The sequence below is a fragment of the Halichondria panicea genome, chromosome 12 (genome assembly GCF_963675165.1).
Source record: "Halichondria panicea chromosome 12, odHalPani1.1, whole genome shotgun sequence".
Classification (NCBI taxonomy): Eukaryota; Metazoa; Porifera; class Demospongiae; order Suberitida; family Halichondriidae; genus Halichondria; species Halichondria panicea.
In genome coordinates this window covers 305,540-323,099 of record NC_087388.1, presented here as the reverse complement: position 1 = coordinate 323,099, position 17,560 = coordinate 305,540, and the positions used below count along the sequence as shown (strand labels likewise).

The 17,560-nt window shown below is 43.5% G+C and overlaps 5 protein-coding genes across 7 annotated transcripts in view; 3 read left to right on the top strand and 2 right to left on the bottom strand.

The window, feature by feature from the left end:
* Positions 1–1,413, top strand: part of LOC135344910 (protein Skeletor, isoforms B/C-like) — a 6,081-nt gene extending 4,668 nt beyond the window's left edge. Inside the window, exons 13-15 of one of the 3 annotated variants that reach the window (XM_064542196.1) lie at positions 541–595; positions 695–890; positions 960–1,413. In XM_064542196.1, coding sequence (XP_064398266.1) covers positions 541–595; positions 695–890; positions 960–1,290 — 582 coding nt within the window. In that variant the 3' untranslated portion in view covers positions 1,291–1,413. Of the gene's footprint in view, positions 1–540; positions 596–694 lie in introns of all 3 variants that reach the window. The other 2 variants (XM_064542197.1, XM_064542195.1) reach the window with 2 other exon arrangements.
* Positions 1,414–1,571: 158 nt separating this feature from the next.
* On the top strand, positions 1,572–6,385 carry LOC135344914 (lysosome membrane protein 2-like). Its single transcript, XM_064542201.1, has 7 exons — positions 1,572–2,193; positions 2,675–2,832; positions 3,174–3,324; positions 3,553–4,367; positions 4,589–4,643; positions 4,974–5,076; positions 5,867–6,385. Exons 1-7 carry the CDS (start codon positions 2,044–2,046, stop codon positions 6,142–6,144), a joined length of 1,710 nt encoding a protein of 569 aa, XP_064398271.1. The 5' UTR covers positions 1,572–2,043; the 3' UTR covers positions 6,145–6,385.
* A 140-nt stretch (positions 6,386–6,525) lies between these two features.
* On the bottom strand, positions 6,526–11,714 carry LOC135344909 (SNF-related serine/threonine-protein kinase-like). The gene is made up of 5 exons (XM_064542194.1): positions 11,042–11,714; positions 9,447–9,588; positions 8,785–9,009; positions 8,243–8,407; positions 6,526–7,958 (listed from the first exon to the last, which is right to left on the bottom strand). The coding sequence occupies exons 1-5, from the start codon at positions 11,622–11,624 to the stop codon at positions 6,674–6,676; spliced, it is 2,400 nt and encodes a 799-aa protein (XP_064398264.1). The 5' UTR covers positions 11,625–11,714; the 3' UTR covers positions 6,526–6,673.
* A 76-nt stretch (positions 11,715–11,790) lies between these two features.
* Positions 11,791–14,287, top strand: LOC135344930 (ubiquinone biosynthesis protein COQ9, mitochondrial-like). The gene is made up of 8 exons (XM_064542220.1): positions 11,791–11,935; positions 11,986–12,084; positions 12,408–12,696; positions 12,888–12,969; positions 13,251–13,407; positions 13,573–13,655; positions 13,878–13,931; positions 14,130–14,287. Exons 1-8 carry the CDS (start codon positions 11,863–11,865, stop codon positions 14,166–14,168), a joined length of 876 nt encoding a protein of 291 aa, XP_064398290.1. The 5' UTR covers positions 11,791–11,862; the 3' UTR covers positions 14,169–14,287.
* On the bottom strand, positions 14,255–17,454 carry LOC135344922 (vacuolar protein sorting-associated protein 4B-like). The gene is made up of 7 exons (XM_064542211.1): positions 17,293–17,454; positions 17,103–17,214; positions 16,674–16,821; positions 16,308–16,396; positions 15,982–16,101; positions 15,617–15,654; positions 14,255–15,275 (listed from the first exon to the last, which is right to left on the bottom strand). Exons 1-7 carry the CDS (start codon positions 17,329–17,331, stop codon positions 14,466–14,468), a joined length of 1,356 nt encoding a protein of 451 aa, XP_064398281.1. The 5' UTR covers positions 17,332–17,454; the 3' UTR covers positions 14,255–14,465.
* Positions 17,455–17,560: the final 106 nt, after the last annotated feature.

Below are 17,560 nucleotides of genomic sequence, written 5' to 3'. Positions count from 1 at the left end.
ATTCAGCAATAATTGTGGCAAATTAAACTGGGATTAGCCTCGATTGCAGGCCGCCCTGAAGATATGTGCACAATTATTGCTGAATCAGCACTATTTTTTGCAAAATTTTTGTCATGCCTAGCTGGGTGGGGCTCGATCTGCAGCTAACGCTGCTTTGCCTGCAAGTAGTGCTCACTAGTTAGAGTTGTGCCAAGAAGCATTGTTTAGTGTTGGTAGTTTCAGTGCTTGGTAAGCGTGCAAAGACGGAGATAAGTGTCTCACTGACGATTATCGATACATTCGGCAGCTCACTTCTCATGACCACCATTCCGTCCGCAAGCAAGTTATTCTTTCCAAATTTTGGGGAGCTGTTACTTTCTTACCCATCTGTAGATCCATGTAGTTAGTTTTGTGCAAAATTGTCTTGTGCTTCGTGCAATAGCCGCCAATTATAGGTGCCTGGCGAAGATGGGTTACTTACTCTAATTACTATTTGCTATGCTAAAATAATAATAATTATCTATGAAGATGTCATACTAATTATATGCTTTGTTGCTATAGTGTGCCACTCACAAGAACCTCGGCTGGAGAATACAAGTCATGGACGCCCCAATTAGTAAGTGCTCTCATTACATCATTTCATTGCATGAATCTATCCTGAGGCCTGTACATGCATTCCTGCCAATGAGTGTTCTCTATTATCATTTTCCTCTAGCTACAGAGCCTACGAACCCAAGTACTACCCCAAGTACTACCCCCTCAACCACACCCCTTACAACCACACCCCCTTCATCGCCTGCCTCAACCACACCCCTTACAACCACACCCCCTTCACCGCCTGCCTCAACCACACCCCTTACAACCACACCCCCTTCACCGCCTGCCTCAACCACACCCCCTTCATCGCCTGCCTCAACCACACCCCTTACAACCACACCCCCTTCACCGCCTGCCTCAACCACACCCCCTTCATCGCCTGCCTCAACCATCGGTTTCGATTTTACTGTTCCCTTTGTTCCTACTGTTTCCCTTCCCTCGTTCCCATCCACCTCCAAACCGGTGGACAATGCCGCAATACAAGCGGTCATTATCGGTGCTGCAGTGGGAGGAGTAGTAGCCTTCTCTTTGGCTCTACTGCTCATTGCCCTCATTGTTGTGTTAATTGTCATGGTGGCCAGGAACAGTGCTATGTCTCAGAAACCTGTTGAAGCTGAGTATGTTACCGGGACTAATCCTCTGTCCAAAGAACTGGAAGCCACGGCTGACAACAAGTATGCAGAGTCTCAGTTGGGAGCTGTTACAGAGATATGAACAGCTATAATTATAGTATAGTATAGTATAGTATCTAGTGCATGTCTCAGCTAATATATACATGTACAGGACTAGCATGTATTATTTATCATCATTTTGTTTTTATGATTATGACCATTGCCATTTTGACGTTGCGCATGCTGGTATACCGTAATGGCATCAAGGTTTGTAAGTTTGCGCATGATTTTGTGAGTGGATCGTGATTATCTACAATTATAGGCCGGTGATACCTGTACTTATGTACTTTTCCAGTCGCTACAATCGGCAACAGGGCAGTGAGGCATAATTGCATGCTGAAAGTGTGGAGACTGTTCGAGCTTGTTAAACTCATAATTAATGCATTATGCATGTTAATTAGGTATTAACTATAGGGCTGAGACATAATTATCTCCTTGATTTTATCAAAGAGAGGCGTAAGTGTGAGAGCTTCAACAAAACTGTTAAACTCATTAATTAATGCATTATGATGTTAACAAGAGTTCACATTAGGAACTGTTATTAGTGATTCTGAGTAGTGAGAAAATTATTCTTGACTCTCCTTGATTTTGCCCCCGAAAATAGGTTTGGTCCCCAGACTCATTAGTCATAGTAAAATCGTAACAAATTTGTACTCGCGGATAATGGAAAGTGCTACAAATAGTGACACCCTGTTATGCGCATGCGCACTAACCCATCAATTGCAGTACAAAGAGTTCATAAGGAGCCCCATGCACAGCACAACTGCAGAAGAAGAACTAGTTACTCGCTCAAAATATGAGGTCCTCCAGTCTCAAATCCAAGAGATGTACATGTTGCCTTGGCTGCATGATTGGCAGCTGCCCTCTTATAGCAGTGCTGCTGGTGGGAGTCTCAGTGTCTCTGCTCCTCCTCTTTCCTATGGTTCTCAGGCAGCAAGTGGAAGAGGTAACTGATAATAATTCATGCAGGTACTAATCTATTTGTGAATTTAAATACAAGGTTGGGTACTGTATATTGGGTTTTGAATGCCATGTTCTTTCGATTGCAAATTGTGAATTTTCGCATCATTCCAATTGAAAGAAACACGAACAGTGATCATGAGCATGCAATTTCCCATGCTTTGCATGCAATTTGCAATAGTTAGAAATAGAGTCAGGCTTGTACAGTGTCATTCGCAATCGTTTAGCCTTGTATTCTAAACCCGATAGATAGTACGTGTACGCATTCGTTAAAGTATTATAATTATAGCTCTCCTTACAAACTGGAAATCGTCAACAATGTGACGCGATTAGAATCAGACTATTATTTGTAAGCATTAACCATTCAATGTATGTACACTTTATTGCCTTAGGAAGACAGAGTCACATGAAAATGTGGTTGGCAACTCTGTATGCATGTTGTCATCCCTTAATTTACCCTTATCTAGAGAGTAGTTATTCAAGAAGGGAGTGCAACATTTCAACAGTTGCTGAGCCCCAGCGTTCCTGTCTTCAAGGACATCTTCTTCTTCAATCTGAGCAACCCTGTTGAGTTTGAACAAGGAGCAAAGCCTCAGCTGGTGGAGATTGGTCCGTACAGTTACAGGTGAGGGGAATATCACAGACTGATACAGGCTGGACTGTATCCTTTTTCTGATCCCAGATTACATAATGGATAATAGGGCAAAAGGGAATCACTGTCCTGTATACGTTTAGATAATAAGTATAACTATTAATATATGATCTGAACATAGACAGGATGGTTTGTCTAGTCACTAAGCCAAGATTGAGGAGTCTTCCTTATAATTTGGCCAGCCATTCAGTGTCAGGAAGTCCTCTGTTTAATACCTAGAGCCCTGTTTAGTATCACTTTCTGAAGTTGGCACACTCTTTACCAGCAGTATACATTATAGCTGCACGTTATGATAATGATCATCTACTGTATAGGGAAACAAGAGAGAAGACACTGCTCAGTATTTCCCAAGATGGCTCGCTGCTTACATACAACCAGACACGGCTGTTCCACTTCAATCAAGAGACAACTGGCGAGGGACTGTCGGAGAGAGATACCATCTGCACCGTCAACATACCGTTAGTGGTGAGTGCTTGTTTAGTGAAGGTATAAACACAAACGGTTTAAATTTAAGACCAGATTTATCTTTGCTTAGTGTACGATCCTATTCCAAATTTTCAGTCCCAAACTCAAACACTTGTATAGCTAATACTCTGAATACATTACTACCCTGTACAACACAAACAAAAATGGATATGCGTGTATCCTCCTCCTCCCAATCGTCTCTTATGACGTGCTTATAATCGTGTGCAGGCTGCAGTAGCACAGTTGGAACAAGAAGATCAAGGAGCTTTGATCAGCGCCATTGGCCCGAGAATTATCAATAACATATTTGACGACACCAACGCTCGTTTGTTCACCTGCCTACCTCCTACTCAATTGGCATTCGAATACACTGACGAACTCTTACAAGAACTTAGCTCAAACTTTGCCCTGAGTATAGCCGGTCAAAACATACCCACTCCTTTTGTCTCCATCAACGGCAATAATACGGCAGGCAACTCTCTTCCTAGTGTCGTGCAAACGGGAGTTGGTGATCTTGAGGCTATAGGTCAGTACGTTCAATGGCAAGGTAACAATGGCAGGCTGGATGTATGGCCAAACGAAATGGGGGCCAACGATATCAACGGAACTGAAGGGCTGGTGTTTGGACCGTTTCTGGAGCCAGGAGATGATTTGGAGATATTTTTGGACGATGCTGTACGTTCGGTTCAGTTGGTCTACACTGAGACTGTTGATGACGATGGAATTGAAGCGTACCGATATCGAATAATAAACTCAACGTTTGAGAGTGCGTTCACGAACCCTGCAAATGCTCGCTGGGGGTCCTGGTGTCCTGACGGTATGTTCTTCCTCGGACCAACTCAGGAACCTGTAGTTCCAATTTTTGGCAGCAAACCTCACTTCCTGGACGGAGATCCTATGCTTAGGGAGAAGGTGGACGGACTCCAGCCAAACAGAGAAGAACACGACTCATTCATTGATGTGGAACCACTCACGGGGGCCAATGTCATGCTCAACGTGCAGCTGCAGATTAACGTACAAGTCAACCAGACTGATAACTTTGAGTAAGTATACTAGTTGGTAGAGTACATAGAGTTGTGAAGTAAGAAACAAGCCTCGACTCTGTATATTATTGCTAACTACATGATAACTTTGAGTGAGTTGTACTAGTTGGTAGAGTACACAGAGTTGTGTGCATGTGTTGGTGTAATCTAAGAAACAAGCATAATTATTATAGTCAATGTGCAAAGCCTCTCTGTAACTAACTACATGATTACTTTTGCAGGCAACTAGAGAATATCGATGGAACTCTCTACCTCCCAGTGCTGTACATTAGCCAGGTATCATGCGTAATCTTGACTATATAATTTATTATAGTTGCATTACAAGCACTGCCACCCAGACATTGCACGGTACAGTTAAACCTCTTTGTAATGGACACCTTTGCTGAAAAAAGTTATGGCCATTGTAACAGAAGCGGCCTTTGTTGAGGGGTTGCTTTGTTGAGAGGTTGCTTGTTACACATTAATTTTGGGCCCTGGTCTTTATAATTATTATATGAGGGGTTCAGTTCCACTGTTACACAGTAGTTGTACGTGCACTTGACTGCATGCAGTATAAGTGGGTAAATCAGTGGTAAGCATTAATTACAAACTCTTAATGCCCTCCAGAGAACAGTGCTCACTCAGCAGTTTGTGGACTTCCTTCTCGACAATGGATTGAGTGCAGCCTACATACTGCCTACAGTTGTCCGGGTTCTAGCTGGCATTTTGAGTAAGCAAAAATGGAAATGGAAAGTTGCGTATGTGCTTAGATCAATAATTTATTTCGTGCCCAAATAGTCCATTTTCTGAAAAAAAGCGTGGGCTATAAGTGGGCGCTTTTTCCAAATCAGGCTTGTTTTCGTAGCTATGTTCGAGAGACCATAACTTGTGTTGCGAGTGTCCGATTTCCGAAAAAATTATTTTGTTTAGTAGCACTTTGATAGGTTGACAATATGGTGTGGTTAGATCAATAATTTATTTCGTGCCCAAATAGTCCATTTTCTGAAAAAAAGTGTGGGCTATAAGTGGGCGCTTTTTCCAAATCAGGCCTGTTTTCGTAGCTATGTTCGAGAGGCCATAACTTGTGTTGCGAGTGTCCTATTTCCGAAAAAATTATTTTGTTTAGTAGCACTTTGATAGGTTGACAATATGGTGTGGTTAGATCAATAATTTATTTCGTGCCCAAATAGTCCATTTTCTGAAAAAAAGCGTGGGCTATAAGTGGGCGCTTTTTCCAAATCAGGCTTGTTTTCATAGCTATGTTCGAGAGGCCATAACTTGTGTTGCGAGTGTCCGATTTCCGAAAAAATTATTTTGTTTAGTAGCACTTTGATAGGTTGACAATAATTATGGTGTGCTTAGATCAATAATTTATTTCGTGCCCAAATAGTCCATTTTCTGAAAAAAAGCGTGGGGCTATAATTATGTTTTCCTTACCTGTTTATACACATTTAGTTTGAGCTCGCACATGCACAGGCCTGACGGTGAATGTATACACACACACACACACACACACACAGTTGCGGGAGCAGTGCTCTCTCTAGTAATAGCTCTGCTAGCTTGCTGCTGCCTCTGTGGTGCTAGACGATCCAAGAATACATCCAAGATCCAGTCCCCACCTACTCTGGTTCTTGCAGACGTGTTGCGGCCTAGAGCACCTCCTGAGGTGGAGCTCGTTGACGAGAGGGGGGCGGAGCTTGATGAAGAGCGACAGGAGTCGTGGGTGTCAGGAAGTTTTAATAGTGGCAGTTTTGCAAGTTCTGTGGAGGAGGGTGTCTATAATGCAGACAAGAATTGAACCTGCCTCTTGTAACATCTTGTAACATAAACTGCTTGCATGTACTTGTATGAACTAACGTTATGCTTGTGTGTGTTTGAATCACTGTATAATTATACTAGATTAATAGCTACTATAGATTTAATGTTTATGCTGCATAATTACTCATCTAGATCTGACTGTCTCGTATTTCATCGATGCTTCTCTGTTGATTTTTATATTATTATTATGATGAAGCCAGTAAAATAATTGTTGATCCCGGCCCGACTTTTTTCTATTGTAACGTTATAATTATATAGGTTGAACATTCCCCAAGCCGTTTCTCCTCTATTGTAACGTAATGCTAATTTAACACTAGTATAATTACAGGCCATAGTATACTATAATACTTCTGTGCAGCAAGAATTTTCTCAAGAATTTTAACGACACAATCATAAAAAAAAGTGATGAAATAATATGATACTGAAGCGCACACACTGGGAGCTTGCTAGTGTACAAAAACTAAATAATACACAAAATTCTCATAAATAATAATAATAATTATTATGGATCACAGAATAGAGCATAACACAGATCTGAGGGTGGTTGTGGCGCCTCCAGTTCTCTTGCCGCCACCACCGCCACTACTGGGACTACTGTCTCTACTCATATTGTTCTGATCACTCCCATTGGTCAATCCTCTCTCAGTCTCCATGGCAACCTCGACACTCGCGCCCGTGAAATCGTCGTCACTCAGTTTAAATTCGGATACGAGAGAATTGGCCAGTTCATTCATATCTCGATCTCCCGAAGCTGGGATACCGTCGCTAAGGGAACTGTTGCTACGGACAGAGCCACTTCTCTGGCGTCTAAAATTCTCCAAAAGGTCGTTTAAACTCTCGGAAGTGTGGCCATCGTTGGAAGTCGATGGTAGGGATTTGTGATGACGAATAACTAGTAGTCTTTGTTTCCTTGACATTCGCGCTTTGACATTATTATCGCTACCGGCTCCATCGTCGGAACTAACACTGTCCACTTTTACGAGCTTCTTTCGATTTGGCTTTCGATATGACAATCTCTTGCTTCGATGTCTGCGTGAATGATCAAACACATTGGCCACCTCGTCATCAGAGCTGCCCGTTAGATAGTGTGTGGGGGACCTCCTGCTCGTTAAGAGGGGGGAGTGGCTTGGGGAGACGCGAGGGAAAGTCCCACTCCTGCTGGGAAATCGTCCGGAGGTGGTCATCAGTTCAACGATGTCATCTTCGTCTTCTGGTTCGTCATCACTAATATCGGACTTGCTGATAGAGCAGAGGAGGTGTGGGGAAGATCGTGAAGTTGATAGCTGTCGGGAGCGTATCCGTGGGTGACCCGGGCTGCTGTGGGCGGGGCTTTCAGAGGTCGTACGTCCACACCTGTTGTCGGAGATGCTTTCAGTTTCACTTTCCTCCTCGAATGTAGACAACTGTCGATTGCAGTAGAGATGACTGTTGTGATCCATATTCTCCATGAGTATAGTGGGTGTGTCTGTTAACAAGTTGGAGGAGGTGGGCACTTGTTGATCCTCTAGATCGTCTTCGGATATTGGCTGTACTTTGATCGGGAATGCGGGGGTGGGGCTATGATAGACTCCGGACTGTGAAGCACTAAATGTGTTACTGAGAGGAGAGTTTACTACCCGAGGGGTGAGTGGTGTCCGGGACAACGATTTATTGGGCGTACCCACGAGGGAAGTAGTGTTGACATCATCACTGAAGCGTCGTATTTCCTCTGATGGTTGACGTCGTGGTTGCAGTATCCCAGACTCTGCTGAGCCGTGACGTTGTGGGGAGGGGAGGGAAGTGAAGGGGAGGGAGCTGTGGGGGGTAGGGGGGTAGGGGGGTAGCATGATTACGTATTGTGTACGTGTGTACATTGTTACAGTATGATTAGTCTTATAATTATATACAAGTCATGAATTTCAAAGTCGCTAACAATAATCATTTGGCAGTACAGCTTGACAATATTTATTATGTACAAGGAGGTCAAAGTCTCACACAGGAACAATGTATATCTACACAGCATCAGACTAACGGAGGGGGGGGAGGGGGGGAGGGAGGGGAGGGATAATTATACTGATACAAAATGTGCTATGACTCACTTGGTAGTGGTATTTTGAAAGAGTAGAGGTCGTGGTCCAACAGGCATGGAGACCTTGCGTGAGCGTGTGGGCGTGGTGGGGTAGTGCATCCTCCGGTGACGTTCCGCCTCAGCTAGCAGATAGAAAGTGGCGGAGGTGCTACCATATGGCTTCTCTTTGATGAGTCTGTGAGAAAACGGACACTCAATCACTTGGTTACCAGAACAGATGTAATTACAGCCGCCTATTATTACATGATACAGCTTCACTCATGCATACATTTACACACATATGTACAGTTATTCATGCACTCCTGAATAGAATTAGCATCCAATTCCAGCAATACATTCACACACTCTCACACACACACACGACAACCACTTCCCAGAACTGTAGTAGCTACGGGAGGGGGAGGGGGGGGGGGGGCAGACATTTCTCTAACATGTCTATAGCACACGATCTATTACAACTATTCTGGACACTACTGTAAAGGCAGCCCATAATAACAGCATGTACATAATTACTATTATACTACGGCTAATTAGAGCTGTTGCTATAAGCACCTGAGTACATCCGGGGGTGTGCCGTAACCTCCCTCTTCCATTCTGAGCAGTATTAGTTCCACGTCTGATTCTGGCAACTCTGGGATTGCAATGTCTGGCAAGTCCTGTTCCGGGGTGTGCTCAGGAAGACACTCAGGAAGACACTGTTGCAGCCATTCATGGCGTGATACTTCCTCCAGTGAGGCTCTCTTAGAGGCATCCACAACAATCATAGAAGCTATCAAACTGTGTGTGTGTGTGTATGTGTGTGGGTGGTGTGTGTGTGTGTGTGTGGGCGGGTGTAAAAGGTTGACATCAAAGACAGCTGGAAATGAGTGGGTTCTCACGAGCTCTAAGAAACAATGCAGATATCATCCTAAAATGGACACTCTCTAATTAGGAAGTAATCTGACACAAATCTACAGCTTTGATAGCTGATGATAGATACATGTTGTCATAGAGTGGGGGCCAATATAGGCTATAGGCTTACACCCACCTGTATAAAGGTATAGAGCTCCACTACAACTACACACACAGTGATATCCTATACACACAGTGATAGGTATAAGGCATCCACCATTGTGAGTATACAAAACACATGGTACTGTATTCACAATCTGCCTTTAAATGACGGACTAAACCAATACGCCCACACACACACATCTCACATATCTCATACTCACTTTCTACACATCTCAGAGACGTGTCCTGGGAGGAGGTACTTGCCATCCATAATACGAGTGAGTGTTTCCCCCGCCCCCCCATACGCAAAGGGGGAGCGGCCAGTGATGAGCATGAACAGGATCACTCCAAGGCTCCACACATCTGTGAGGGTGTGTGAGATGTGAGGGTGTGTGTGACATGTGACATGTGAGGGGTGTGAGTGAGTATGTTTTACTTAAAATAATAAGTTCAAGCTAGGCCATTGTTTATCCATAAACAAAATGGTGCTGAATTTATTGGTGGGCGAAATCGTCTAATATTGGGGCACTTATATACATTATAATTATTTGAGTGCTTCTACAATCTAGATGATGGCAGCACTCAGAACAAACAGGTTTAACAGTGAACTAGTTACTTAACCTAGTTACTTAACACAATCAGAGAAGAGCAAGCACACAAACACGGCGAGTGATGACAAGGTGATGGAATCCAAACACCATTGTTTAACCTTCTAAACTAACAACAAACAATCATAGTGTGAGTTTGCAGAATGACATGATACGCATCATAGCTTTCAAAATAATAACATCGCAAATTCCACACTTTAAATAACACCTTTTGGGCTAAACTGGCCATTTGCCTCAGATAATAGGCTTGGCTCTAGCTAGCACTGTGTATAGCTTCACCATTTCATACGTCACAACTGACACATCACACAACTACACACAACGTACCACACATATCTGGCATGCCACAATAAAGGGTTAGAGATATGCCAATAAAATAACACCGTCATTTTAACTGCTGTCCATTAATTATCCGACTCGTTCATCCATGCAGGTAAAATTCACCAATAGAAGAGAAACTAAGTTGTATTTTAATCTGCCCCTCACTGAGCGGACATGAACTTGCGTATCCTTAGTGAAACTTGTACGAAAAGCTAAGAGTAACTACTACCAACTTCGAAAGGCTTTAGCACAAGTGAGGTCAAGTCAGGAAGTGATTGTTGTACATGGCAGTTGACCTTTCTTGAACACAGAACCCTCACAAAGACCAGGATGAAAGAGCTACGATCACATTCAACTGTACACTGTTGACCATCAGACACACAAGCAGAAAACAACATTGCCAGTACAGTCTATCACTGCAAAATCAGCTAACATAATCAGAAGATACTAATCCACAGTTATTAGATCCACCTTGCAGCTATTATCACATACATAATGTACATATAATAATTATACATGCTGACCACACAATGGAAATATTCATAACTATACGAATCTGTTATTACAAACAAGCCGACTTTGAATGCACATTCCCAACAACACTTGACGACAACAACTATCTAACTATACAGCACTGAAGGGAACATCTTAAATACAGTACAACTCCACCCCATGCAGAGGAGGATACGACACGAGTACCTCGATTAGACTTGGTCACGTGCAAAATTCAACAGTAAAGTCATTGCTGCATGTGACTAATTAATTCAATACTCGTGTCGGACCTCATCACCCCACCACACTACAACCCAATAATTATGAAAACACACAAACACAGTATGAATCACACAAAATTAATTACAAAGATTTCAGAGATACCACGCACTCACCAATCTTAGGCGGATCATACGAGTCTCCTAGAAGAATCTCGGGCGCTGAATATTCCAGCGATCCACACGAAGACTCAATCATTTCTCCCGGTAGAAAAGTCCGCGATAGACCAAAATCCGTCAGCTTTACTTGCGGTCCATTCATCCCTCCCTGCACAGTGCAGAAGACTAGGTTCTCTGGCTTGAGGTCTCGATGTACCACATGTAGCTTGTGGCAGTATTGAATGGCCGACACTGTCTGGCGGAATATGTTCCGAGCACAGTCTTCTTCTATACCATTTGGATGTTTCATGACGAAGTCGTACAGGTCCCCACCGTCCCCTAGCTCTTGTATTAGGTACAGTTTTGATTGTGTGTCTATGACCTCGTACAATCGAATGATGCTAGGGTGCGTGACAAGCTTCATACATCGCACTTCTTGATACAGATGCGTTCGAGAGACCTCGTCCAGTTTGTGCTTATCAATGACTTTAATCGCCACCCGGAGGCCCGTAAAGACGTGCCGCGCGCTCTTGACAACGGCGAAATGGCCGGAGCCAAGTGTGTCCTCCATGTCATACAAGCCAGCTATCTTTCTCGACATCTTTAGCCTTGATTACTAACCTACAGTACAGCTAGCTAGCTAGCTATCTAGCTCAATGTTGATCTACTAGCCAGTGATCGTGCGAAAAGAGTGGGCGGAGCGTCCACGGATCTACTTCTATTTAAAGGAATGGAGAAAAACAGAAGAGTCAATCAAAATATCGAAATGTTAGATTTGATAAAGATCGTCGGTTAAACTAACTACAAGTGGAGACCACAACAACATTAACAATAAAGAAATGTCAATGTCCTCTGTGTGGAAGCTAGCCTGTGTCGTGGGGAGGGGTACTATACAGAGAGCAAGAGGGACTGGTAATTTTTGATAATAATAAATGACAATTGTTAATTTTCTGTGTGTACAGTGTCTGGTCGACCACTGACCTACTCCGCTCCATTATCGGCTAGTTTCAGCACTACCATAAGACGCTGCACAGAAGAGAGCAGCTCATCCAGTGAATCAGGTGAGACCTGTAAATGGTAACAACTGCAACTAGGCTACAGTATAGTATCCAGTAGTTTTCGTACAGTATGTACGTGCGTCCGATTGTAGGATTGTAGTGCAGAGTTTGTTTGTTGCACGTTTGAAGAAGTCCCAGTGCAAACAGCAAATTAGTTATTGTATCATTATCTCATTATCTGGCGAGAGTAGTGAGATCGAGTAGTGGTTGAGAGGGTATGCACTCTGTGCTGATGCAATAACTAATGCTAATTGTAAGTATCAAATTAGCAGAGCTTGTCTTATGTATGTAGCTGAATGCATGCTGGATCCTCACCCCCTCTTCAGATACAGACACAGACTCAGACACAGACTCAGAGGCGGCTACCCACGGCTCTCCTTTAATGAGCGAGACAGAGGAGGACAGTAGAGTGGCCGTCTTGAAAGCATGCCTCTATCTTGTTCGTGAGGGGGGGTGGTCTGCCGCAGTACTGGCCGAGGGTGTAAAGAAGGCAGGGTTTGAGGAGGGGGAGGAGAGAGAGTTGTTTCCTAACGGACCTGGGGATTTGGTGAATTTGTTTGAGCAGCAGTGCAACGCTAAACTGTATCGGTACATGGAGAAACAGAAGGAGGCTGGGTGAGTGGGCGTGTGTGTATATAGTGTGGCTGGTGAGTGGGCGTGTGTGTACAGTAGAGCCACCGAACAAAGGACACTTAGGGACCAATAATTTTAATACACCATTCTTTATTTGGATCCACTGGTAGGTTAGTTGTGTGCATTGTAGGAACTAATAATTAACTCAAACTGTTAGTGTGTATGTCTTGTAGTGTGGTGGGTCCCAAGATCATCCAGCCATCAGTTGAACACAAGCTGAAGATGCTCTCCCCCTACATTGAGAAATGGCCTCAGGTAAAACTTTATGATTACTTTGAAGGGCCAAAACTTTAGTTCTGTTGATCAATTTTGATATGGGCCTTTCATATAATGTGTTAAAATCCAAAGTCTATATTTGGCCTGTTTTTGACAAAAACGGGCTCCTTCTAAGCTTTCAGAAAATTAGAAAATCGTTGAATTTGGACCATCAGAACTCTATACAAAGCCAACTCTAGTACTCTCAAACGTAGGTGACCTATAATTATTTTTATGGTACACTCCCCCTCTACCATCCTTAACCCCCCTCCCCCCCTCAGGCAATGTCCCTGAAGGTGCAGCCACAAGTCGCCCCCACTGCGCTAGAAAACGTCTCACTCATGGTGGACGATATCTGGTACATGGCGGGGGACCAGACGACCGACGTCAGCTGGTACACTAAGAGGGGGGTGCTTGGAGCCATCTACACTAGCACAGGTCACTATCAGATGAAGTTATTATATGTAATTGAACTTTTGCAAGTACATTACATGTAAAGCTATGAACATGCAAAGCTTATACATTAATTATAGAGGTTATACTGCAAGATGACAAGTACTATTCAGTATAGCTACACATCATGCTATTGTTTTTCCTGTGCAGAGTTGTACATGATTCAAGATGAGTCTGATGGTTTTGCGGATACCTGGCGTTTCCTTGATCACCAACTGCAGGGAGTTCACCATGTAAGCTGTAAACCTCCCCCCCCCCTCCTCCTCCCTCCCTAGTGATGTCACTGTATCTCCGAACTAAGCGGCTAGGAGAGTATCTGTACAGTTTTATTTAACTACCCTACTTACATGCATGTATTAAATAAACATCAGTCCAGCACAGTAGGCTATTGCCCCCACCATGCAGTAGGCTGTTGCCCCCACCATGCAGGGTATGATACTCCTTTCCCCCTGTAGATTGGCGGCATAGGCAGAGGAATAATGGACATCGTCCGTGCCGGGCTTGACAATGTGAGTTACCAGTTTTTATGTAGTTTGATAATGGTTAGCCTCGTTCCCAGGCCGATTTTTTCGAATTGAACGCTACGGCCTGGGAACTAGGCTAGGTAATGGTCAGCTCTTTAAAATAATACAATGTAGTTACGTTAATGCCTCCATAATATAAAGTCATTTCTAAATCCTCTTATCCTTCCACACACACACTCCTAGATGAAAGGTACAGTGGGAGACATGACAGAGAAAAAATGATCACCTGAGAATCATGCATGTGACTCTCTAATAAACTGTCTACCAGTATTTTGTATCATGTTTTTTTTTGTCTATTTCTTAATTAATTGAGAAATAATTATAATCGTTGTGAATTGCAAGAGATATTATAGATCATAGTATAATGTACGTAGTGAGCTAAAAGTGGCAAGCAAACGAGAGCACTAATTAAAATAACACCACAAAGCTATGTACACAACCAACAGGGGTGCAGTAACTATAGCAACAAAGACAGCACAGGAAATTATAATCATAGCTAATAAATTAGTTGTATAATGATTATCCCTCTTGACCAAAATCGCTGGTAAAGTCCTCGAATCTCTTGAGGTCATCAGCGTTCACTGTGGGGCGAGTGTTCTCAAGGGATTTTATAAAGTCCCCAACTGTCACTTTCGGTTCGAGCAGTTTGTCTCCGGGAACGTCCATCCAAGACATCTCTGTAGCTCCTTGATCCCGAGGACCACAAGGGGACAAAAGGTCATTGGAATAGACTGTCGAATCAGTTGGGGAGGGGCCGCTACTCATCTTGAAATGAGTTGCACTTTGAACTTTTCGTATCGGCATCATTAGGGCTTCTCTGACTACAATACCGATATCGGCACCAGAGTAACCCTCGGTTTTGCTGGCCAGAGACTGCCAATCTTTGGGTTTCAATTCAGTCGGAGTATCTCCGATGTGAATTTCGAACATACGTCTTCGAGCCCCCTCCTCTGGTAGAGGGATGTAGATACGCTTCTCAAATCTCCTCCTAATGGCAGCGTCTAGTCCCCACGGGATATTGGTAGCCCCGAGCACGAGAATACCATCGTTGTCTACACCTACTCCCTGCATTTGAACCAGAAACTCGGTCTTGATTCGACGTGTGGCATCGTTTTCTGAATCTGACCGAGCACTGCAAAGAGAGTCTACCTCATCAATGAAGATAATAGCGGGTCTCTTGCCTCTGGCCGAATGGAAGAGCTCTTTCACAAGACGTTCGCTTTCTCCCAGCCATTTGCTCACGAGATCAGACGAGGAGATTGAGAAAAATGTGGAGTCAGCCTCAGTAGCCACTGCTTTGGCCAAGTAGGACTTGCCAGTACCTGGGGGCTGTATGTGTGTGGGTGTGTGGGGGGTCAGTACATGAGGTTGTATTGTGAATAACGCTCACGCAATGTGCAGTATAGCCAATAAATACATGTAGTTTGTGTGTAGGACAATGGTTGGTGGACAAGAGTGCATAAAATCATCATAATAAAGCTTCAGGCTATATACTACCCTACAGCACAGCTCCACCTACACAGCTCCACCCACATTGCCTTTATTAAGTAGTGCTAATTTGATACACAAGAATAATGGCATGCTCCCAAACAAGGACTGCTCCAGTAATCATCATAATATCACATGCTAAACTGCCACTCTGAACACAGTGTTGGTTCCCATTCACTCACCCCATAGAGTAGGATACCTCTCCACGGCTTCCTCTTGCCTACACAAAACACATCACATGACATGTCACATGATATGGTATATGTATGTAGCTCAGTTTCGGTTAATAACATATACACACGTATAACAAGTTATCGCACTAGTGCTGCAGAGTAACGACTGAAACTGTTTCATAAGATAAATCTCTACACGTTGTATAAATCAGTGGTTTACCATAAACGCCGTTTTACAGTGCTGTATTGTATATGTATAATTGTGCAGGATGCTTTTATCCAAGTGCAGTCCTCACAGTGTGCAGCTACCCACACCCGGCATCACGCCCAACACACCACCCCACACACACGCCCACACCACCCCACACACATACCTGTGAATAGATGAGGAAATTTGACTGGTAGAATGACTGTCTCTTTGAGAGCTTCTTTAGCCACGATGAGACCAGCAATGTCATCCCAGTGAACATTGGGCTTCTCGGCAACAATAGCGCCTGGGGGAAGGAAGGGGGGAGGGTACCATAACACAGTGGTCATGACTACACTAGGAATTCCCTAGAGCGTGGAAAACAGGACATGACGATTACTATAACAAGTATAATACAGCGTAAATACTGAAAACAGTAATGATTAGGATGCTATGCTAATTCAAATAGGAAGGATTCATGAGGGAGTGTTGTTACAGTATATAGTGACTCACCCTCTAACTGTTTCTTCCTCCCCTCACTCTCAGCATCTCCCTCGTCACTCGAATCATCGTCACCGGCGCCCCCTCCACCACCGGGACCTCTGTAAGGGTTAAAACACATGCTTATTAACACTGTCGTCACCACAGTAAGAGGTTAAACACCGAAAATAGCATGTGTACCTACATGTACATTTTCCTATACACTAACTCTATCTCATTATGGATTCAAATAAAAAGCATACAGAAAATTAAATTATTCAATCATTCATTAATTATGTAGAAGACGTTGAATGTGCCCACATAGAAATAGGAACCATTGTTATACGCAGTAATGAAAGAGAAGCTACATTCTTCACATACACAAATGACCTCCATTACTTTTTCTTCTCCTTTGATGCGGTAGTTCCTGAATGGTGAACTTTTTTCTTTCCTTTAGCAATAAACTTCTTGAGCTGCTCAGCTCTCTCCATGTAACTATAGCACCTGGTGCGCACTGACTCCTGTGCCTTGTCCCCCTTCACCTCATCTGCCATGTGCGTGTGTGTGTGTGTGTGTGTGCGTGTGTGTGTGTGTGTGTGTGTGTGTGTGTGTATGTGTGTGTGTGTGTGTGTGTGTGTGGAGTGTCCGAGGGTGGTAGGTGTGTGTGTGTGCGTGCGTGTGGTGTGTGCGTGTGTGTGTGTGTGGGTAGGTGTGTGTGTGTGTGTGTGTGTGTGTGTGTGTGGAGTGTCCGAGGGTGGACGTTTTACTATAATAAATAATTAAAGTGTGTGTCTACTAACATACTGTAAAGTCTACTGTAGTACTCACATTTTACAGCATGTAGAAAGTATTCAATAGCATGCGTATACAACTGAAGAGCCTCTTCATACTTCTCAGCATTGTCAGCCTCAGTTGCCTGCTTTGCCAAGTCAATGGCTTTCTGTATGTGTGTGTGTACGTGTGGGGAGACGTTGTTACATTTGGCAAGCTACCTTTCTGACAACACTTCAACGCTTACCTGCATCATGGTTCCGCCGTCTTTAGACATCTTCAGCATGCACCTCTTCTATGAGTAAAACTATCTTAATCAACAAGCTAGCTAGCTACAGTCACAGTACACACTCGATCTCAATCAAGTCATGAGATAGGAACTATCTAATTCTACGAAGGCTTCAAAATTTCTGTTGATGTCTAGGGTTAGTTAATGATCTTTACCTATTAACTAAATTAGCTGTCCAATGCACATGCCAAAATTCCAAGATAGTTCATTAGGAAGAGTACGCAAC